General features: G+C 35.7%; 1 protein-coding gene across 2 annotated transcripts; it reads left to right on the plus strand.

Moving 5' to 3' along the window:
- The first annotated feature begins 2788 nt into the window (after positions 1-2788).
- Positions 2789-24916, plus strand: LOC129872878 (uncharacterized). 2 transcript variants are annotated; one of them, XM_055947823.1, is made up of 7 exons: positions 2789-3572; positions 5496-5598; positions 5717-5782; positions 12783-12956; positions 13034-13130; positions 14835-14967; positions 24602-24916. In XM_055947823.1, exons 1-6 carry the CDS (start codon positions 3014-3016, stop codon positions 14955-14957), a joined length of 1122 nt encoding a protein of 373 aa, XP_055803798.1. In that variant the 5' UTR covers positions 2789-3013; the 3' UTR covers positions 14958-14967; positions 24602-24916. The 2 variants fall into 2 exon arrangements, with proteins under 2 accessions (XP_055803798.1, XP_055803797.1); XM_055947822.1 differs by having other exon boundaries at positions 14835-14963.
- Positions 24917-25120: the final 204 nt, after the last annotated feature.

Consider the following 25120-nt stretch of genomic DNA (forward strand, 5'->3'; position numbering starts at 1 on the left):
ATCAACCAAAACTCATTTCTGAGGCAAAAATTCTGCCAACCACCATAAACATCGAACAAGCCACCTAAATAGGTTAATCAAGGCCAAACTAAGGTATATTCAATAATCTTACCAACTGACTGAAAGTCTCATAAAGGCAACCTAGCCTAAGGCTCATATCGGGATAAAAAGACAAGAAACTAGAAATCGAGCCTAACCTGTCACATACAATCTAAACCAAAAGCAATTTATACTATACACTACCTAATAAATCTCAATCAAAATAAAGGAGACTCTAGCCTACTTCGAAGCCGAACACGCGCGCTCTAAGTCTAATTTTCAATAGCTTTCTGCTCCAAAAACAACTTCAATTGTCTCCACGTAATCAAAATGTTGATCACCTCGTCAATACGAATGTTTTAACACTAAAATTGTATTTTTTGGAGACAGACCCAAAATTAGATTAAAAAAGTGGGATTGTGGGACCCACGATGGGAATCTCGAAAATGACTATATAAAAAGGTTCTAAACGCATATTGAGCTTGTACCCCAAAGTGGGGCACAAATTGATGCTTAAAATAGAAGAAATCGGCCCAATAATTAAAATCACCATCAAAACTTAAAGCTAAGCTAGGGCAGCCTCTTTGGGGAAAATATTACCCCAAACCAATGCCTTGCACTCTTTCCCGAAACTACCAACACGTAGCTATGACTCCCACAAAGCCAATGTACTTAGAATCACCCAAATCGGAGTTCCCTAGCTCCTAAAATCGTATTTTGAAGTTTTGAGGAAAAGGCTGAAAACGGGGTCTTAAAATGACCCTCAGGTATCGCAAAAGCGACCTCGAAGTTCGCTTAAGAGAACCCCTCAAAAGAGGTGGGCCTCACTAAAGCGATCCCTGGCCGCTTAAGTGAGTCTCGCTAAAACGACGCCAGGTTGCTTAAGCGACAGACGCCTCACTAGTATGCCTCACTTAAGCGATGCCCTGGCTGTTTAAGAGAAGGTCGTTATAGTGATGACAGGGTCGCTAAAGAGACGGCACAAGCAGCTGCTGCAGCCAAGACTTTGGCAAAACAAAAAATTCTCTAGTAGGGGTGTCATGATTCATTCGCAATCCCGTGCGGGCAAAAGGACTATGCCAGCCCACCAAATTCAACGTTCCGGACTCAATAGTGCCGTCAAAATTTCCATTTGACATCGTCTCGAAAAAATGTGGATCCCACACCCAAGCACCATTTTTACCAAAATCCATAAAAGGGCTCGGAATGAGACCAAAAGCCTCGGGACACGAATGAAAGGTCATTCTAGGATAAACTCGATATTCTGGAGCTAACTGCGCTGACGAAATTTTAATTCGAGTGCATTTTCCAAGAATATTGACCAAATTAAACCTTAGGCCAAATTTCAAAGATCAAAGTCCCCACAGGTCGTAGAAACCCTCGTGAGGTGGGTCCTCACCGAGATCATTGGAGCCTTTTCTTCACGGACCTCCCTACAGTCCATGCAACATCTTACGACCCGTAGAATGGATCCGTTGGGGTCAACTGATTTGGTTCACTGAGGGGTTGGGTTCATGGACCATTTCATGTGCCATGGTACACACCACGACCTGTAAAGCCCTCCGTAGAACCCCTTCCCTTAATTCCCCATTTTCAGTGCACTTTTACGGCCCATGGAGAGCACTATGGCCTGTCAAAGGGTTTCATAAAAATCTTTCTAGTGCCAAATTTCTGAAATTTCTGACTTCTCAACTTCCGGGGTCTTACAGGTAGGATATACATGGACATTATGAAGTAACAATGTAAAAATGTATAAATTTTCAATGAAAAGTATATAATATAAAGTTAGAATTATAAAACCTGACTCAAAAATTTTAAAAAGACTATATAATAATATCAAAATAATATTGCACTGAATTTGATAAATTGATATAATGGTATTTAATGGCGTTGATTAGTTTTAATGCTCAAAATTTGATGAAGAAGCCAAAAAATAAATGTGATTTTTTTATAAACACACAACAATAGATTTTACATAATATATACGGTTTGACCATTTGAAAGACTTCAGAATACTCAATAATGAGAGAATAAAAATAGTGAAAGGGGAATAAAATATATAAGAATAATAATGTTGATTTATTATAATCGTAGAACATAAATGATGCAACAAAACATATAGTCACATAAGAAAGAATGCTACAATTAACTTAACACTATTCCATTTCTCTAAAAAAAAAAGGCAGCCTGGTGCCCTAAAGCTCCCGCTATGCGCAGGGTTCGGGTAAGGGCCCGACCACAAAGGTCTATTGTATGCAGCCTTACCTTGCATTTCTGCCAAAATCTGTTTCCAAGGTTTGAACCCGTGACCTCCTGATCACTATTCCATTTCTCTATTATTACAAATATCCCTATATTAACTAAGGTAAATTTTCAATATTTTCTATCAAAAAATTCTTTTCAAATTTATCAATACATGATATTTTTTAATAATATATATAGAAGAAAATGGGAGCCCTTTAAAAATTGGGGTCAAACAATTGCTTTACTGCCTTATGATTGAGACAATCCTGATAGAGAGACCCGATTTAAAGAGAGAACGCGCAGTGTAGTGTTAGTGTTGATGAGAGAGACAAATGTGCTTTTAATACATGCTGACAATAATTTAAAAAATACATTTAAAGATAATAATCATTCATTAAAAGATATTCACCAAAATAATTAATTCAGGTATATATATATAAAAAAAATTAAAGTATATATTCGTCTTTTAATAAAAAATAAAAGCATATTAAAAAGATGATGAACATCTAGTAAGAATGGACAGTGTTTGACATGGCAGGAGTTGGTTGGTGAGAACCATGTCAATTTCCCCATTTTAGATCTATGTATTAGTTATTAGTGAAAACACATCTAAAGATTGAGTTATAGAGAAGAGTCCCAATCTCGGTCCAATTTGAAGATCCCGTGGCAAGTGTGTTTTACCAAAGTCCCACCCTTTTCTTTGATTCGTTGTTCATATTTAGATGAGGAAATGGGCAAAGCTTCAGTAATTATCTACATCACAATTGCTGTGCTCCTTCTACTCCTCATCTCTCAGTCTCCTTCCAACAAAGCTAAGCGTCATGGTCATCGTCGACTCAAACTGCGCTCCAACTTCACTTTTGACCCACATCGTACCCACCATGAACGCATTCCCTTCGACCCTTTAGTTGCTAAAATCGAACGCCAACGTGAGGATAAGGAATGGGAGAAGCAGTATATTGACACCCACCATCATGAATTAATACATGAGCATGCTCCTGGTGAAGAATCTCAGCCTGAATGGGAAGACTTTATGGATGCTGAAGATTATCTCAATGATGAACACAAGTTCAATGTCACTGATAGGCTTGTATTGTTGTTCCCCAAGATTGATGTCGACCCTTCTGATGGTTTTATCAGTGAGCATGAGTTGACTGAGTGGAATCTGGAGCAGAGTAGGAAGGAGGTGTTGCATAGGACTCACAGAGATATGGAAGTTCATGACAAGAATCATGATGGTTTTGTCTCTTTCCATGAGTATGAGCCTCCCAGTTGGGTCCGGAATTCAGGTCGCTCCATCACTTGACTTGTTTTCTTTTTAGAAAAATATAACCTGCATTGCTTAATGCCACTATATTTTTGTAAATTGACTTGTTGCATTTCTAGCTGCAGTCTCATATTACTGTTTGTATTTAGTCAAATCTTTACATCTTTTTTAGAATAGGAAGGAGCTCTAGTCAACTATCTTAGGAAGTTATTACATACGTATTGGTGGTAGTATTTCATTGATTTGTCTTCACTTTGGCTATCTTAGACCTAGTTAAGTAGATGGCTATTAATCTAGGCGTGTTAATAGGATATTAAAATCGGATGTAAGGTTGGGAATGTGTGTGGTGTAAGGATCAGTGGCCAAATGGTTTGAAGAAAGGATTCTATGAATGTTAAGTATTTCCCCCTTTTTCAATTGGTTGATGGCCTATATTTAAGGGCACAAGCAGGTTGTAGTTCTACTGCCTAGAAACACCTACACTACGTCTGATGTGATCTATTAAAGTATGTAGAATTAACTTGGAAAATTTGATACTTCCCACCGTTCATGTTCACCAAGTACTACTGCAGTTTGCATTGATAAAAGAAACTCTCTAGAAACTCTTTTAGGTTTTTGCTTGGACCTTTGCATTTGGATGCTTTCCTTTTCATTATAGAGTAATTTGGTATGTCATTCTGTGTGGTAATCATCTTAAACTTTGTTCGTTGGTCAACTTTTGTTTAGTTTGACACAGCACGGCAGTCACTGTTACTGACTCAACCCTCTTTCTTTTCTCACGTTTTGGCTAGTACTTACAATATTGTAGCATGTAGGAAAGTCACACAAGGCACAATTTACATGAATTTCTTCCCAACTTTGTATTTGACTCGTGTTAAGCCTTCCAACAGTTGGGAGAGTCAACTGCATTAGGAACAGGTTGCACGCGGGACTGACATGTGTCAAGGGCTAGTGACACTATTTATAGGTTCTTACAGGCTTGACACAGGTTAGATTTAGCCTGTTGGCTTATCTTTTGTAGACTGATTATTTGTGTTCTTTGTACACGAGTTAAATATAAAGTTGGAAAGAAATTCATGTAAATTGTGCCTTGTGCTCATTCTTCATTAAGATCTTCTTGAAACCTTTTGAAGTGGGCAAACCAAGTCAAAGAAAGGAGCAACTCTCCCAGGACCGGAGAAGCTCAATTTCAAAGCAAAGAAGATAAAAACTTCAAGCCTTTTGTTCGACTATTTTAAATTTATTTCCTTTGAGAAGGTTTGAAAACTAGTTTAAAAATAAGAGTTTTATTTTCTATGCTGAGGTTGTAGATTTTCGTTTTAATTAGTTTGTTAACCGTTTCTTTGTTTTCTTCTTTGTGGCTGAATTATATTTAGCTCGTATTTTCTCAGTTATTTTCCTTGCTTTTGGGCTTCCCTCTCTGCAAAGTTCCATATTTCTGAAAGACAAAAGTGATAATTCTTCTTGAGGATCGACATATTCTGAAAGTCTTTCTATTTATTTTGTTCATCTTTGCTAAGATTCAGTGTCCTTCGAGCGGTTTCTGAATGACTCTTCAATGTGTTATGTGCTTGGCTAATGCGGACATTATTTTCATTTCCTTCCATTTTTTTACGGGTGCACTTATTATCAAGAGTGCAAATTAGTTGCTTCTTATTTTGCTTCCCTAGTCTCTCACTGATATGCTATTTAAGCTCCTTTTTGAGAAAATTGTTTCATGCAGCCTCTTTCTACTTAAATTTGAATCAGTCTTTCATGCTGACTAGTGACTACAGATAAAATTGTTTCATGACTTATAATAATCCATTTTAGCCATTGATTTAGTAACTCACCGCAGTCACAGTATCTGAAGTGTATATCTGCTCACTATATATATATATATATATATATATTTAATCCGTGTCCTTCCTCTGTGACAAACTTTGATGTGGTTATGCTGGAACAGATAATAGTTCTTTTGGATATGATATGGGCTGGTGGAAAGAAGATCATTTTAATGCGTCAGATATAGATGGAGATGGGCTTTTAAACATTACTGAGTTCAATGAGTAAGTTACTGCTAGGCTAGGAAAACTTTTTACTACCCTTAGCGCTTAATAGTTCTGTGAACTTCATTTGATGGTTTCATATCATCCAATAACTTCTTTCTTTTTTGTGATTTCTTAGCTTTCTACATCCCGCCGACACCAGCAACCCAAAACTACTCCACTGGCTGTGCAAGGAGGAAATAAGGTTCAGTTGATTTGTTTTTCTAACATTTTTCTTAAATAAGAGCTTTATTCATTTTTCTGATTTTTTTTCTCCTGTATAAAGGTCTTCTTTTACCTGTTGTTAATGTGCCAATTGCTATTTGTTGTTCCTACTATCAAATCTTCTTTTCATTTACTCTTTTTAAATGCAAGGTAAGCCTTTGTAAATAGATCCTTGTGGTCGGGCCCTTCCCCGGACCCCTGCGCATAGCGGGATCTTTAGTGCACCGGGCTGCCCTTTTATTTGCTCTTGTTTTTGGGCGTCATGATTTTTCTGGCTGCCTGGGAAATTTAATCAGAATGATATTTAGGAACATTTAGAAGAAGTCATATCAAGTGAAACAAGGGTTACAAATGAAATGAAAGAGGGAGGTTTGGGAGTGAGGAATTTGAAATTACATAGCAAGAGTTTATTATTTAAATGGCTGTGGAGATATAATAGAAGAGGTGATGAAATCTGGGAAAAGCTAATAAATGCTATTTATGGCAAGAAGGATGGTTGGAAACTATACCCTCCACAATTGAGAGCAACAGGGCATATTTGGGAAGGCATTGGTGGGATGTGCGATGAGTTTTTACAGTATACTAGATTAGAGGTGGGTAACGGAGCCATGATTAAATTCTGGACAGATTTCTAATATTGGAAATCAGATTTGAGAAGCAGTTATCCAGACTTGATCAGATGTTCTGTGCTTAAGGGTGGATATGTTTCTGAGTTTCATTCCATCTCTGGCTGGAATCTAGAATTTAGAAGCAACCTAATAAATGATTGAGAACTGGATACTTTCTGTCAACTTACTCAACAGTTGGATCCTATTTAAATTTATCAAAACAAGGAGGGTGCATTGATTTGGGTGAATAGCAAGGATAAACTGTTCTCTGTGAGTGACAACAAACTGTTGTTACAGCAGAATGGTCAGGGAACATCTAATTCGCCTTGGAAGATCATCTGGAAGTCTAAAGCTCCTGGTAAAGCTGCCTCCCTTTGATGGATTGTCACTTGGGAGGTCTGTTTGACTCAACATAATTTATAGAAGAGGGCTTTTGCTTTAAGTAATAGATGCTATTTGTGTGAAGAAGACCAGGAAACAGCGGAGTATCTGTTTTTGCATTGCAAAGTTCCCGGAGACTGCTGGGAGTTGCTTTTAAAACTGTTGTTTCTTATGCCTTCGAAGATTAAGAGTATAATGGATTGCTGGCAAAGTCAAAATATGTCTAGAAACCTGAAACAGATTTGGAGAACCATTCCGATATGCATTTTTTGGACTATATGGCTGGAAAGGAATAAGGGTTGCTTTGAAGGAAAAAGGATGCAGGTTTCTAGAATTCAGAACTCTAGCAGTAGGATAGATAGCCTGGATCAGTACATGGATCTCTTAAGCTTGCTAGGAGGGATTACTTGAGGTGCTGATATTTCTTATGCTGTTGGTTTTTGTACTTCTCGGTACTTCATTAATAAAACTTGACCTTGTCAGAAAAAAAAGAAAGTGAAACAAGGCATTTTGTATGGTTCTTTTCAACTGATCCGACCATTTTGATATTAGAAATAGTCGTCTTTAGATCACAAGCGACCTAGTTTTCTTTATCCTGTTCCTGGTGGTATCAAAATGCTGGTATGTCGGGATAGCTAATCTATCTTTCCTGGTTAATGTTTTTCTCCAGAAAAGATTTTAATTCAATCATTTTATTCAAGCTCTTCTCAAGAATCAATTTCCTGGGAAAAAGAGTCACATGTATGACATTTGCCTCAATGACTTCCCATTGGTCATGACCCGATTTCTCAAGCCGTGATGACACCTATCATAACGCACCGGTAAGTATGCCAAACCCGTAACCCGTAACCCGAAACTTCTAGTAATGGGTATATGGGTGGAGACTAAATAACAGAAAGGAAGAAAAACAGAAATAATACAAGGCATGCAAAAAATATATACATAAGCAAAATAAATCCCTCCCAGAACCTGGAAGTCACTAGTACAGAGCCACTAACAAAATTCAGATGAGTACAAAAATGATCCCAAAACGGCAAGTGCTCACCCTGGTTTCCAAATCTGACTACAACACTCTCGATCAATCAACGATGATAACTGGTGCTTGGACTTGCATCACGAAGGTAGATGCAGAGTGTGGTATGAACACCGAATATAAGGTACTCAGTAGGTATCATATGCCGACAGAGCAAAGAAGGTGAAAGCAATATGAAAAAGAGGAATAAACTCAACAGAAGTCATAATATAATGTCAAAGGTAAGGAAAAGTATCAGTAATAAAGATAGGCTAAAATAAGCTAAGGGATCTATGCTAAGTACACCTAACCGGGCTCCTATAAGCCCCGTCGGGACACACGTGCTCAATTTAAAGTAAAACCCGAGCAAACCCCCATAAGCCCGCCGAGCACACAGAATGACTACTCTAAAAAGGGTAGGAGCTAGGGTTCTCCAGGAGTGAATGCCCTAGGAACTGAGGTCGGGCCTGTAACCTTGGATACTAATCCAATTTGACAGTGTGGTAGAGGCAGGGCCTGCAACCCCAATACTCACCATAAATGGCCAACTCAATATAGGCAGGGTTTGCACCCCGAAGCTCTTTTATAAATAATGAATCAGTAGAGGCAGGGCCTGTACCCCGACGCTCTATATAAGTAGTGAGTCCGGAGAGGCAGGGCTTGTACCCCGATACTCCACGCAAGTATCTAATTCAGATGTCAATCCAACTCCTTTTTCTAGCAGATGCCTAGTAAATCACGCAAAGCTCTCTTTCCTTAGCAAGTCCAGGCCACAATTATAAAGTATAACGTCCATAGATCTCCTTCCATAAATGACCAACTCATCATATACACTTGGGCTTCAACCAAAATCGAAACAAGTCGAACACAAGGTCTAGGAACACCGACGAATCTCGAAAGTCACAAACTTAAGAAAATATGGATAAGGTTGTTCGTGGGAGCACAGTTCCTGCCTAGCTAAGACCCAACTACCAGACTCTAGTTTGCTACACCATTCTACAGGGATCTAAGCCTATCGGAGCTCTGATGGGGCATCTAAAGCAAGTTTCCATTAACATACACTAAGGTCAACATACATCGCAGTACCAATAATATGAGATAGAAACCGATAACAGAACTACCAAATAACAACAAGGGTCACATCCTTTCTATATCCGAAATAGGACCTAAAACATGATTTCTACCCTAAGATATGTAAATAAGGTACCCAACCCCAACATTCCAACAATTTCAACATGTTTTCACACAATCCAACTCAATCTAAAGAAAGGAAGGCTGTAGCCTACTTGTAGGCTGATCGCTCGTGCTTCAAATAACTTTGCCGGAGCTTTTCCTTTTCGGACGGCCTCTGAACGCTGCCACGCTGTCAAAAACAAAATCACGACGTCATTACAGTCATTTAGACTCTAAAATCGCAGGAAATGGAAAAGGACCAATTTTCAGGGCCAAAATTGGGAAAAGTGGGACCCACGTTCGGAATTTCGGAACAAACCCCACACAATGGTCCTTACAGCTCCCCGAACTTGTAGCCCAAATTGGGGCACAATTCGAGGCCTAGAAGCGATAGAATTCAGCTCAACAAGAAAGACATTTTATTTCGGAAAATAAGTGTAGGGCAGCAGCTATTTACGAAAAAATTACCAAAACGAAGCTTCAACGGCCGAAACCAATCACACCACAACGATCCTCACGAAAAACCCGCAATTTAGACTTTTGAATCGCTAAATTCGGACCTATATTGGCCAAGGAATCACTTTCCAAAGTTCATCAAAATTCCAGTCTGAAAATCAACTAATATAGTTGCAAAAACAGCGATTTTACTTCAAACGAAACTCAAATTGAAGATTCCGACCACACCACAGAGATCACGTTTAAAAATTACACAAGATAGACCCAAGAATCACCCAATTTGGACCTAAAACGATCAATTTATCAATTTCCCAAGATCTCCAATAAAAACTGCAACTAAACAGCTATATCAGCAGCAAAAAATGGGGATTTACCTCAAACGACGTGCCAACAACAAATTCCGACACCTTCACGACGTTCTCCACGAAATTCCACGCGAGTTATGCTTTTGAATCACTCAAATCGCCTCCAAAATGACCAAGAAACAACTCCTCAAAATTTGGGAAAAGGGCTGGTTTGAACCTGATGCACTATATATAGGCTACCATTTTGTTCTCTGACGGGGTATCTAAAATTCGTTCGGAACCCCAAAAATGCAAATGGACTATGCCACCCCACTAAATTTGACGTTCCGAATTCAATGGCACAGTCGAAATTTCCATATGAGGTCGTTACGACTGAATGTGGGTTCCACTCCCAATACCATTTTAAACCAAATTCCACTGAGGGGCTTGGAATGAGTTTGGAAGCTTCGAGAGTTGAACAGAAGGTCATTCTAGACCGAACACAACATTCCGGAGCTTACCGCGCTGTCAAAATTTTCATCCGAGCGCGTTTTCCAAGAATGTTGACCAAAGTCAACCGCTGGCCAGTTTTCAAAGCTAAAATGCTAAAAAGGTTTAAACTCGCACCAAAAACCCCGGGACTCGAGTCAACCACACTTCTAGCCTAATTTTTCCATTTCGGAGCTGATGGAACCGTTAGAAATCCATTTCGAGGCTGTTTTCCCGCACTTTTAACTCGAAAATCACTTTTTAAGTTAAAAATGCCTTCCCACACGGAAACCTGCACAAAATCCAAACGAACGACCAGACAATCGAGCTACCAGCGCCAGCAGGTCATAAATGACCTGGGGTCGCTATAGGAACGCTCTAAACGACGGAACGGAAGCAGTATAAAGTAAATGACCTGGAGGGTCATTACACCATTACTGCTGGAAAAAAAGCCATAGTGAATTCCTTCTGTACTAGGAGTTGGTCATATTATACCAAACCTTAGTCAAATCCCTGAGATCAACAGATTCTTACTTCCTGATTCAGAGCAATAAAAGAGGCACTCAAGCTCTCTCAGAAATAAGTTTCTGGCGCTCTGCCTCAATCCAATATTTTGACAACAAACCTTCTCGCGGAACGTTTCCTGCCAAGAAGTTTGCCTACTTATCTACCTCTTTTACTGCATCACTGCTAGGGTCTGTCTCCAATGCATTTCTTATGTTTGATGTTTGTTTCAATAACTTCTTTGATTTTTCCTCCAGAATATCCAATTCCTCTGTTGCTGTGGTGGTCTAAGCTCCTTCCTCATACTTTTGGGTTGATATTATCTCTACCAAAACCTGATTCTACTATCTTTAAGCTTATTTTAGCAACTTTTAATGTTCTTTTTGGAGGTCTAGATGTTGGATCTTGTTACCTCCGATAATTATTCAATCTGCTCTATGTTACTTCTCTGGATATTCTCTTTTTGCCGCCAGTTTCATTGAATCTGGGAATAAAAGAGGGCGGTCCAGTGCTCTAACCTGCATGGGTCTAGGGAAGGGCTGAATCACAGTTTGTTTATTGTAAACAACCTTAGCTTGCATTTTTGCAGAAGGTTGTTTCCATGGCTTAAACCCATAACCTTTTGGTCACATGGCGGCATTGGCTAACATCGCGCTTCAGCAAATCTGAGTGGAACTTTAATTCTTCTCCTCATTCCAATTTTGAGCGTAATATGGTTAGGTGATAACCTAAGCAAACAACTTTGTGCCTGAATCAGGATAACCTCCAATTGTCGTTATATTTAAATCTATCATACAGTTCACATGTTCTAAAGGGAATCCCATTCCTGCACCGTGAAATGCTTGATAGCTGCACTCATTACTTTTTTCCTTATACTTTTTTTGAGAACTAGTACTGTAATATTCCTCAACATTAAGGATATGCTGGAGACCTCTGTTAAAATCCTTGTAAATATTCTGGAATGTGTAATTAAAGTAGGTTGCTTAATTTAGTCCTATGTAATTAGGTATTGATTTCCTTTCCTTTTTAGGATATGTAAGCAAGTTATTTAAACCCCAATAGCTTGAGGGAATAATCAAGCCAAGTTCTCTCTTATTTTCTCTTCCACCTCACATGTATCAGAGCTGGACCCTTCCCAATTATTTGTTTCACCAATTTTGGGCCCCTATTTATATTGTTCACATTCCAGTTGGCAGGAATGGGCGTGCGGGGGGTGGGGGTGGGGTGTTGAGTCTCCCACATCGGCTAAGAGATGGGATAATCCTCACCTCTTGAACTAGCTTTTGGGGTTGAGTTAGACCCAAGATCCATTTCCTCAACATCAAAAACTCAGGAAGTATTAAATTAAGAAAAAATTAGCAGATTACAAGGCTCCTAATATATATATTATTCTTTACACCAAAAATAAAAATATACAACACAATTCCATTTTTTCCCTTACATTTTGTTCTCTTCCTTCTTTCTTTCCTTTTAAATGCAGGGAGTCAAAGGGCAATAAAATTAGGTCATAGAACTATATAACTCATCTATATGCCAGAAAACTTTGTACTTTTTAAGTGGTTTGTGAACCTAATAATGTATTATCGAAGTGGATTCTTCAACATTTTGAGCAACATAAAAGGATGCTAAAGGAAAATACGGGTTCCAGCATTGGAAGATTATGCACAACTCTGAAGCAGAAAAAAAAGAAACAAAAAGAATTATAAACAATGACTTAAGCAGCTCCAGCTTAACGAAAAAACAATCCTATACCAATAATCTAAAGCTTTTAACATTCGCCATAGACAAGATCGTGACCCTTCTTAAGAACTTGTACAGTACCAGATATAAGTTTAGCTGATAGGATAAATGTTCCATTGATATATGTGCATTAAAATGTAGGTCAGGTATATTACTGGAGATTCTACTAGTTTTGAGTTTCAAATTGTTTTATGCCTTCAATTTTTTATTTGCTAATCTTTGGTTTTGCTAATGAACATGCTTTAGAGATAATTTTGTAGCGAAGTTGTCTTTCCTAGGTGAACACTCTTTATAATAATTTGATTTCTTTTTTTGCTCTCCTGTTAATTTCAGGGAGAGAGATAGTGACAAAGATGGCAAGGTTAATTTCAGCGAGTTCTTTCACGGGCTGTTTGACTTGGTAAGAAACTATGATGAGGAGAGTCATGATACTTCTCATCATTCTGAGGATTCACAAGAGTCTCCGGCTAGAAAGTTGTTTGCTGAGCTTGATAAAGATGGGGATGGGTAAGAAACTAGACATCTCTTTCAGTAATTGTTTCGAGTAAATCCATCAACAAACCTTTAAATTTGATTTTATGCAGATATTTGTCAGAAGCTGAATTGCTACCTATAATTGGAAAGCTTCATCCATCAGAGCGTTACTATGCCAAGCAACAAGCAGATTACATCATACAGCAGGTAATTTTCACTGAACTGAAGTGCCTGATTCAATAGAGTCTTGAATTGGGTCATTACTCCTTGCTATTATCAACAAGTATTTGCATGTCTGCCTCATCTTTGTTTCTTAAGCTATAACCAAACTGCTGCCATTGATTTACTTTTGGCCTGCTTAGGAGCTATAGCTAGTATTTTGAAGGGAAATTGCTTATTATACTGCTATGCAAAAATATATTTGCTTACCTGTCCTTTTTAGTCCAGCTCTAAAGTTACCTGATAATCTTTTCATTATGACTTGGGGTGGGTGGTTGTTGGCTGGGCTGGGTTGGATTTTTGAGACTGGTAACCCAGACCGGAACCGGCCCGTGAACTGACCCACCGGTGGGTCAGCCCCAAACCAGCCCGGTTTGTGTTTTTTATTATTATAACAGTGATTGATTTTTGGTTCCTCCTCAAATTAATGTGGAGGATATAATTATTGTCTTAAAAACCTTTGATCATTTTCCATTCATCTATTGTACTTTGAAGTTTCTCTCTCTCTCTCTTTTAAAATTCATGTAAAAAACACTTCTGCTAATTTTCAAGTTCAAAATTCAAAACATAAACTTGCAAATTGTATTGAAAATATTGAAATTTGAAGTTATACTTAATAAAATTTAAGACTCATTGAGCCTTTGAGTTTTTCTTTTTTTCAAATTTATGTCCAGATACAAATTTCAGTACTTGGTTATTCACTTATTTGGTAGTTTAAATATTTGAACATTATGGTTCAAAGTATAAGATACAAACTTAAAAAACTCAGTATAATTTCAAAATTGTAAAAAAAGAAACCAATTAACCCAAACTGGCCCTATCCCTGACTAGTCCCTAACCATCTTTTTAACAGCTTGTGAGATGTGCCTTGAAAAATTAGCTCGGGCCCGAACAAGGCCCATTAAGGGAAGCCCTGCCCTGCCCCATTCTGGAATTGGTGGGCTCACCCTTAATGGGTCGCGTTGGTCCGAACCTAGCCCACTCGACAAGTCCATTGTACAATAATGTTAGTCTGTTTTTCTCAAGAAAGGATTTACTGTCATCAAAAACCGTTTCTGCCTAATCAGGCCTTCAGGTGCTATTTGCTGTTAGTTCTAAGTTATCTTCTTTAGAATGTGGAAGTTACGCTGTTTACAGATATGCTCTTATGAACAGAGAAGCTACATTGAAGTAACAATTCAAACAATTTCGTACCATCTCTGATGCAATAATCTCCTAAAGCATAGCTTTTAGTTGGAAAGTACACTCTTATGTCCAGTAACTTAGTCTTAGTATCCATTAATAAATCTCGTGGGAAGTACTTGTCTCTTGTTATTGGTGAACATTACAATGTAGTGGTGTGAGTGTCTGCTTTTCTTGTCTTAATTTTATGCATCTATTCATGGAGATATTTCACAAAAAAAAGAAGGAAATTGCACCAAAAGTTCTCAATGTTGTTCCCTTTGCAGACTAGTGAACCTGAAACCCTTTAATGTGATTGAATCTTTAGCAAATTTAAAAACTTTAATATTGGTGGATCGTACTATCCCGTGTAAAACTGAACTATTTTAAAACAAAATAGATCCATAATGGATAATGCACCTCATTCGTGTTCGCTGATTGTTCTTGGATACTGAGTGGGAAATAGTGTGTTCAATAATTCTACATGGTGGGAAATAGTGTGTTCAATAATTCTACTATGTTTTCTCTCAGGCTGATGCAGATAAAGATGGAAGGCTTACTCTGAAAGAGATGATTGATAGTCCATATGTTTTCTATAGTGCAATATTCAACGAGGATGATGAAGACTATGAAGACCATGATGAGTTCCGTTAGTTCAAGGTAGGTATGGATACTTCCTATCCCTTTATTCTTTTGCTTCTTTTCAATGGCTGCCCTTTCTTTCCTTGGACCCCCCAGTTTCCTACTAATTAAGAGCATTTGGCTTCATACGAGATTATTTCATCAGATCTAGATAAGGATGGTTTTACACTATTTTTTTTTTGAGAAATGGTAATTTGTATTCCTCAGCATTAAGGATATGCTGGAGACCTCCAAAGAGTTATCAACAGAGAAACTACAGCTCAAATAAATTGGACTTCATCCTTTACATTTTCTAGTTTACACCAAAAATGAAAATTTATAATGGAATTCCACTTCATCTTCTGCCAATTCTTTCCTTCCATATGGTCCTCTAAAAACATGATGGAACTGCTCTCCACCATCTCTTCAGGGACTTGCTACCCCCTCTCCTTATCCAACAACTTATAAGGTCTGCTGTGTGTTCTGGCATAGTCCAGATGTTACCTGAGGCTAAAGAAGAGTGAGCACAACTGGGCTGTCACTTTACAATGCAGGAACAATTGACTGTTTGTCTCTGCAGTCTCATTACAAAGAAAGCATCTAGATACTAATTGAATTCCCCTCTTTTATAGAACTGCATGAGTGAGGCATGCTCTTCTAGCCACTAACCAAGTAAATAAACCTCTCCACACCTTTGGTCTTGGACCTGCCTCACCTCCTGGTTGCCCCAAGGCCTCCAATTTATACACACTATTGACAGAGAACCTACCATCAGTGCTATGTTTCAGCTGATAGCATCTGTGACTGTAGAAGTGCCATTGAATTTATCAACTTCCTTCAGAAGGACACCCCCCCCCCCCCCAAAAAAAAAAAATAAAAAAAAATCAATCTCCCAGTTGGTCAAGTCCTTCTGGAAAAAGAAAATTTATCATTGAGGACTCCAAGAATCTGCCATAATGGCTTCAGGGTTGCTGCATATAGAGAATTAGTTGAAGAAAGTGGACATGTGGACATCAGAGGTTCTTGCCCATACCATGTCTTCCAAAACAATGTCTTTGATCTGTTAGAATAGAGGAATAGGAACAAGAATAGTCCTACTTGGAAAAAGGATATATATAGAATCCTACTTTTGTTAACATAAGGATTGGCCAGACGGGTGACATATATGGGTCATAGCCTCCAGCCGGCAGCAAAAGCTCTTTGATTCTCTACCAAGATCGTAGACGCTCTGATGTCATGCGAGAAATATTAGAGAAGAATATTATTGAATTGTGTATCTACATTATTACATTGAGACCTATTTATAGACACTATAAGACAATCCTTTTCCAAAGTAGGATTTTGTTGAATATTTGCTTTAGAATTGCAAAGTTTTTACTGCAGTAATTTATTAAGATCGACCTAGTCAACTAGTTAGCCATTGTAATTAGTAGTTGATTTCTATTTGAATTATGAATAAGTAGTATCTGCTAGACTTTAGGAGTTTGGCTTTTTGCTTATTTTTAGGTTTAGAATTTAGTATTTCTGTTATAAAATTGTATTTTTAGACTGCAGTGATATATCGATCTTTCAACTTCAGTTCATACGCTTTCTTGTTTTTCATTCCTTAAGTATTTTATTCTTTTCCTGCAATTTCTTCTCTTTTAAAACCAAGAATTGGTATCTAGAGCCATATTTTTAAGGGACCTGTGAGTGAAGAGATGGATGCTGAACATAATTTTTCATGAATGGCTCCACCTGTTTTTGATGGTGAAAATTATCAATTATGGGTTGTGAGAATGGAAACTTACTTGGAGGCTCTTGATCCTTGGGAAGCTGTGAAAGAGGATTATGAAATTAATCCGCTGCCAAATAATCCCACCATAGCTCAAATCAAGAGTCACAAGGAAAAGAAAATCACAAAGTCTAAGGCGAAGGCAACTTTGTTTGCTGCTGTTGCAACAACTATTTTCACAAGAATCATGTCTCTCATATCACCAAAAGAAATTTGGGATTATCTAAAAAAAAGAATATGTTGGAGAAAGAAAGAATTCGAGGAATGCATATTGAATTTAAGAGTGTTCGATTTGCGGAGAATGGAAGACTCCGAGATAGTCACAACACTAGGATAGATTGCTTGACATTGTTAACAAGGTAAGATTACTAGGCACTGAATTTAAAGATTCAAGAATTGTTGAAAAAGTTCTTGTTACAGTGCCAGAAAGATATGAAGCATGTATAACTACCTTGGAAAATACATAAGATTTGTCCAAGATTGCTTTGGCAGAGTGGTTAAATCTTTTCAGGCACAGATGCAAAGGAGACTTATGAGGCAACATGGTATGATTGAAGGAAAGTAGGGGTAACAATTTGAAAAATTACCCACCTGGTGAGCACTGTGGAAAAATGGGCCATCCGCCATACAAATGTTGGAAAAGGCCAGACGCGAAGTGCAACAAGCTTGGCCATGAAGCTGTGATTTGCAAAAACAAATTAGAGAACCATGAAGCAGATGCACGTTTGGTCAATGAAGTAGAAGAAGACCATCTTTTTGTTGCAACATGTATCTCAAGTAAGGTTTCAACAAATTTTTGGTTGATGACAAGAGTTTATTTAAAGAATTAAAGCGTACTGAAATATTCAAAGTTAGGATCTGAAATGATGACCAGTTTCTTGTTGATGGAAAAGGAACTGTTGTCATCAAAACAGTTCAGGTAATAATGCAATTTAAGATGTTCCTTATGTATTTGATATTGATCAGAACTTGTTGAGTATTTGTCAGTTGGTAGAAAAAGGATACAAAGTATCCTTTGAGGATAAGCATTGCTTCATCAACGATGGTGCTGGAATTTTTTTTTAAACATTAAGATGAGAGATAAGCATTTCTCATTTGATCCTACGGAAGATGTTCCTGTAGAACATGTAAAAGATTATAGGCTGAAAAAAATTAGAAGATGATCCTCCAATTGAAAAAGCACAATCAAAATGTGAACCTGTTAGGTTTAAAGGAGCTTTAAATGTCTAAAGGAATTGAAACAATTGAGGAGTTATCTATGTTTCAGGAACAAAAAGGGCAAGTTTAAATTCAAGATGCAAGCGAAGCAGGAAGACATGCCAAAATGATTTAATAGTCAAGGGTTGCATTCAAGACGAGAAGTGAATTTAGTTCACTACAAGCCCAAAAATGAATATGCAGATTTATTCACAAGGTCACTTTCGGTAATCAAGTGTGGAGATCCCAAGATAGAAAGACCAAAATTTTGCAGTTCCTAAAGCAAGGAGTGTTGAATATTTGCTTTTGAATTGCAAATTTTTTATGATAGACCTAGTCAACTAGTTAGCCCTTTTGATTAGTAGTTGATTTCTATTTCAATTCTAAATAAATAGTATTTTCTAGACTTTAGGAGTTTAGTATTTTTCAGTAGATCTTTTTGCTTATTTTTAGGTTTAGAAGTTCGTATTTCTATTATAAATTGTATTCTTACACTGCAGTGATGTATCGATCTTCCAACTTCAGTTCATAAGCTCTCTCTGTTGTTTTTCATTGCTTTAGTATTTTTATTCTTTTCGTGCAATTTCTTCTCTTTTAAACCTACAAATTCTATATACTAATCCTTTTCCAAGTAGGACTATTCTTGTTCCTATTCCTATTCTAATAGATCCGTCGCGCATCTTGTGGACAACACATCTGTAAAAGCTAGCCCTTAAGTTTCTGATACTGCTCCAAACTAATACATTATAAGTGCTGACCACTTCATTGAAGGTCGACTGTGCGTTCTGGCATAGTCCAGTTGTTACCTGCGAGTCTAAGGAAGTGTGACCATAAGTCGGCTGTCACTTTACAATGGAAGAACAAATGACTGTTTGTCTCTGCAGTCTCATTACAAAGTAACATTTGGATACTAATTGAATTCCCCTCTTCTGTAGAACTTCCTGAGTAAGGCATGCTCTTCTAGCCACTTACCAAGTAAAACATTTAATTTTGGAAGAGATTAAACATTTCCACACCTTTGGCCGTGGACCTGCCTCGCCTCCTGCTTGCCCCAAAGCCTTCAATTTATGCACTCTATTGACACTGGACATCCCATCACTGCTATGTTTCCAGCTGATAACATCTGTGACCATAGAAGTGTCTTTGACTTTATCAACTTCCTTCAGAATGCCAACCACCCTATCAATCTCCCAGTCATTCAAGTTCCTTCAAAAAGATATTCCGTCCTTGAGGAGTCCAAGAATCTGCAGTGGCTTCAGGGTTGCTGCATATAGAGAATAGTCATAGAAAGCGGACAGCAGAGGTTCTTACCCATTCCATGGTTCCTTCCATAACAATGTCTTTGATCTGTCACCCAACTTGTGGACAACATATATGTAAAAGCTAGCCCATAAGTTTCGTCCTTCAAACTGATACATTATTAGTGTTGACCACGTTATCAGTGCACCATTGACTTGACTGTCCATATTTTTTCATGATCACCTCCTTCCACAATGCTTGGTCTTCATTAGAATATCTCCATTATCACTTTAGCAAAAGGCAACTATTGTGTAATTTCATATTTCTGATACCAAGATCGTGTAATTTCATATTTCTGATACCAAGACCCCTTACTTTCTTCTCAAGTTGAACAACATCCCATTTCACCAAATGAAAACCTTTATCCTCCTTGTTTCTATTCCATAGAAAATCCCTTCTACGCTTATCAAGTTTATCCACCACCCCAGCTGGAATTGGAAACATATACAAAATAATATATATATATATATATATATATATAGAACAAAATTGTTAAAAAGTATCAACTGACGTTAAACTAAATGTTAGATTTATTTAAATGATATAAATAAATATTGTATCTCAAATATGTTATGGTCTGTTGTATAAGAATTTCTTACAAACGAATTTGCTTGTTTCTTATTCATAAGTCTTGTTTGTGCTTCATATATAGTCTATGTTATGTTAGAATACTTCAAAAAATTCTATTGTTTTTCTTTGATTCCATATAAACAAGCATTAACCAACTTAAATCAAAACCAAAATAAGACGACTTAATATTGATGGATGAAATACACTAATCAACTAAGAGGAAAAAGCTTTTTTTAAGAAAGAAATCAATTTTAAATTTTACTACCCCACTCCCATATTTATCATGATACACGTGAAGCTTAATTGGGCAATTTTTTATTTATACAAAAAAAGTAAAGGAAAGTGCAGAACCATTGATTTTTCTGTCTAATTCATTCGGTGGCAACATGCTTGTCTTCCAATTTTTCGATCATAAATTTTCAACCGAAAAAGAAACATCGAAAAATTATCAAAAAGAGGATAATTCATTGTCAATTGTTGATTATGTATAATTCATATAAAAGCTTTGAACATATTAATTAAAAGGAACAAAGAAAGACAAAAAAGATGACGATAATGAATGAAAGAAGACGACATGAGTTAGAATCAAAATTAGGAGAAAACGTAGAAGTTCATATGGTAAATCAAGCAGAATCAGAGTTGCATAAAAATGTTGTTGTTAGTACTCATGGTAGCATCAGTTGCTTGGAGCAGCATGTGCATGCTCTACAAATGCAGATTAAGGTTGGAGTATGAATATGGATCATATATGATGTAATGAAAAATTGCAAAATAACTCACCATGAAATAAAAGAAAGAGAGACCATTAATTGTTTAATGTTTTTAAATAAAGTCTTGATGGATGCAAAAACAACTAATTTTAATCTTGTACTCTTCATCTTTATGTCTAATCCCTTGAAGAGGAGGTTGATAAATAAATTAACCATCCAAAAAACTAAACCTACTTATTCTTCCGCCATTAAGTTTGTTTGCTTTCAAGATCTGAATCTTAATCATTTAGATCTAATATCACTAGGTACATTTGTTTTTCTTATTTTACAATCACTTAATGAGTCTGAATAGATCTAATTGATTAAGATCTATAACAATCTTAATATCATTAAGATGTCTATTTAAGAATTTTTATAAAAATGACAGTTCACCACTACTCCATCTAGTTTCATGCACTACTCACAACCACCATTCAACCACAACTACCATCATTGTCAATCACCACCACCCACCATTTTCAACCCAATCACAACCACTACTACCGCCAATCACTAAAATCATTAATCATCATCACCATTAGCCATCATTTGCAATTATTACTGCCAATGATCACTATCGATAATTACCATCGTTAGTTAAAATTATATATCGCTAACTTCCATCATCAGTCACCACTGTCATTAATTTTCAGTATCATTGGACTAATAATTATGTATTGTCACCAACAACAACCACGGTTAATAACTATTGCTAACCACTATACCATAAGATACTATCCACAACCACCATCATTAGTCAACATCATCTCAAATCGATACACACACTCACCATTGTAAATCATCACCACCACCATTTGCCATACAAAATTTTAAAATTATTTATTGATATAATATTAAATCAATTTAGTATTTTATTTGAATTTTACATTTATTATTTGTTAAACAAAGACAAATACATTCAAATTTTAAGAATTTGTTAAACAGACAAATACATTCAAATTTTAAGAAAACAATCTTAACTATTTAGTATTCAAATCTTAATGTAACATATTAATATTCAGATGTGTATTCAGATACCTTTGAATCTCAATGCACATCTTAATACATTATACATATTCTGATTCAGACCTCTAAATTTTAATACATATCTTAATATTCAATTGTGCATTCAGATTCCGACATCTTAATCTTAATGGAAACAAATGAGGCCTTAGACTTCTTTTATTCTTTGTTTTTTTTCTATTGTTTAAACATGCGACAATTAAACTTACACCTATTAAGATTACTTGTTCTCCTATTATTCTGTTTTCCCTTTTCTAAATCTATGATAATTTGATTCCTATTAACTTATTTGTTCCTTTTTTTTTGGGTGCAATCGTAGAAATTCCTTTTTATATAAAGTAAAATTCTAATGGATTTATAAGTATTAAATATTATGACTTCTTACCTAGATCAACTAAGAATTTAATTAGATTCAAAGTTCTATATATTAGAATAATAATTAAAAAGTTAGTTAAATATTTTTTGGCATATTATTCAAAGATTTGTCAAATAGTATGAATAAAATTGAAAATTTTGTCTTTTGAAATTTGTGAGTGAAGATTGATCCTACAACTCATAAAAATTAAATGGATAAATGACAATTTAAAACCTAAGAATTACTAATGTTGGATCAACATTAAAACCCGATTACTTGATGTTTAAAGAATTACAATTAGCAGTCAATAGATTAAAGAATTGAAAAGGCGAAAAGAAATAATTGATGAACCACATTTTAAAAAACAACAAAATAATTGTCCTTTATTTCACTTATCATATATTTTAGGAATCCTTTTTCACATACACAAGGAAAAAGAAAAACTAGCAATATTAGTTTTCCATATATTTAGGAGTCCTTAATTTTTGAAGATTATAAAAAATAGTAAATGACAATTTTGTCTATTATAGAGTATTTTAATGAATGATAAGAAGTTCAAGCAACTCCAATACCATAACATACTACTCACAACCACTATTATCAATCAACATCATTCTAAATTGACATATAGAATCACCATTGTTACTCATCACCACCACCAAAATTGCCATATAATAATTTTAAAATATTTAATTGATATAAGATTATGTAAATTTAATATTTTATTTAAATTTATATTTATCATTTTTTAAACAAAGACAAATATTATACATTCAGATGGTTGAAACAAACTGTCTTAACTATTTAGTATTCAGATTTTAATGCAACATTTTAATATCTAGATGTGTTTCAGATTTAGACCTAATGCATTCAGATTCAAACGTCTTAATCTTAATGAAAACAAATGACGCTTTAGAGTATTTCAATTAACTAAAAGACTTTTTAGTTAATACTAACAAAATTTTGATATCATAATCTTACTTGAACTAAAATACATGACCAAACCCCAAAGAAGAAAGATTTGTATTGATGCAAAAAATAAATAAGGTAACTTCATTAATTTCAAAATCGTAAATTTGAATTTTTTAAGAAATATATATTACATGTCGAAATAAAATTTCAACTTCAAATTAATATGATTTAAAATCATGATTGGAAATAATGCTCAAACGACCCGTAGTCTTTAGCTTTGATCAAATCAACCTCAATTTCATCAACTCAATCAGTAATTACAAAGAGAATATAGTATTGAGTTCTCATAGTACAATGCACATGTTCAAATTTCACATAAAAGGCTCAAAAGATGCTACTAGATCCCCAATGCATATGACTTTGGAAGCTCATGCAAGGAAGTTTCTCTAAATTTGCTTTCAGATATGTATCTCAACTCTTATCAATTTAAACAACATAAAAATAACATTCATATTTATACACATGTCCAAACCACAAACATTGAAAAAGATATATAAATAGAAATCTTACTCCAGCGTAGAGAAGAGGAGGATAGTAAGAGGAAACCAATTGATGTTGGGAATAAAGTAACTGACATATGAAGAATATATTTAAGGTAAATATTTATTTAGGAAATAGTCAAATAAGAAAAGGTTTGATAATCAAAATTGAGTTGATTTTAAAATTCTAAATATAAAGAAAATAGTTAAATGAGCTTCCTTCCCCAAAAAAGAGCTTCATTCGTAGGTTGTATTAACCAAAAAAGAAAGAATACAATTATTTAAGGTGGTGTTTTATTTTCAATTAAAAGAATTATGGTATATATATATATATATATATATATGTATATTTTTTTTTTTGATTATACATTTTTTTAAAAAAAGGAAGGAATCAACGTGAGTATATTTAAGTCAAGTTGAGGATTCTTATTCACTTTCAAGAAGGAATAAAATTATTTAAGGTAGTATTTTATTTTCATTTAAAAGGAAAATTAAATTACATAATTAATAATAATTTGAGGACAATAGTAAATGACAATTTTGTCTATTGTAGAGTCTTTTAATGAAGCGATCAGATGCTCTAATTATCAATTAGTTCTTCTATAATAACTTTTTTGTTTTGAAGTCAGTTCCATTGATCTTGAGAAGCAGGAAATACTCTTTTTGATGTGTTTTTCTAGGATGAATATTTAGTGAACCAGCGAACCTGGGAATGTTGGAGGTGGACATAAGTTAGTTTCTTTTTCCTTTTGGGACAATGGGGTCACTAAGGGCAAATTGAAAGTTCAAAAAACATTGAAAGTACAAATTTCAATCTTTCAGGTGACTGAAATACTCGTTGCCATGACCAGTGTCTTTGAAATGGAGAACTAGAGTCTGTAAATTAAGTTACACCCGATAAGTAGTTGTATCATCTGTTTTTGTCCAGGATTTTCTACTTCAGAATGTTTATCATCTGCCACAATGTGCAAATTTCTTTTATTAAGCAAAAGCACCGTTTTTTTAGACATTCAGTTTCCCTATTACAGGGAAATACTAGATAATGGAAGCACACTACTTATCTGCTACCCATACCTCAGATGATAATCTATTGACACTGATCCATAATTCCTTGAACCTAATCGGAGGAGTGGTAATTCCAATTTATATTACTTGGACATCTCTCAACAAAACATTGAGAAACTTATCTGTTGTTGTCTGTTTACAGATATCTGCATTACTTTTTTGAATGACATGATGCACTTTGTTTGTGTTTGCAGGATGGTAACACGTCTCTCCTGCCCTCAGTTACTCGCTACTCGTTACTCGTGTATGATACTTACCAGTTAGGTAGATGTTTGAAATTTTTATGCTGGTCTCACCAAAAGATATATGTGGTGTGACATCAACGTTTTATTTATCGATTAGTTTTCTTTGTAATCACCATTATTGATGACATCATACTAGTGCATTTGCATATTCAGGATCTACCATTGTTTTATTGAGGAATTTCAGTGGGACAAACTTGACAAACAACAAAAATGTTTTCCAGCCATTTCCTTTATTTTCAATGTGAATATTTTGTTTTTATGTTATCCCTTTGCAAATGCTAAAGATAATTTGTTTTAATCTCACCATAAAAGCCGCATGAGTCGTGCAGTCTGTTGCTGGCATTTTTCAGCTGATATGGCTAGTGTTGCTGGAGGATCTACTGATAAGTTTACTGTTAAAGAAATGGGTTCTTGTTTTTTATTAGAAGAGTTTTCTAGTAAATTTATTGCCAAGAAAATAAATTTGAA

This window comes from Solanum dulcamara, chromosome 11, assembly GCF_947179165.1.
Source record: "Solanum dulcamara chromosome 11, daSolDulc1.2, whole genome shotgun sequence".
Taxonomy (NCBI): Eukaryota; Viridiplantae; Streptophyta; class Magnoliopsida; order Solanales; family Solanaceae; genus Solanum; species Solanum dulcamara.

Bases quoted from the DNA above. Each gene is read 5' to 3' on its own strand.
- LOC129872878 (XM_055947823.1), top strand. From the start codon at position 3,014: ATGGGCAAAGCTTCAGTAATTATCTACATCACAATTGCTGTGCTCCTT. The intron at 5,599-5,716 runs GTAAGTTACTGC...GTGATTTCTTAG, and splicing joins AACATTACTGAGTTCAATGA to CTTTCTACATCCCGCCGACA. The intron at 12,957-13,033 runs GTAAGAAACTAG...GATTTTATGCAG, and splicing joins CTTGATAAAGATGGGGATGG to ATATTTGTCAGAAGCTGAAT.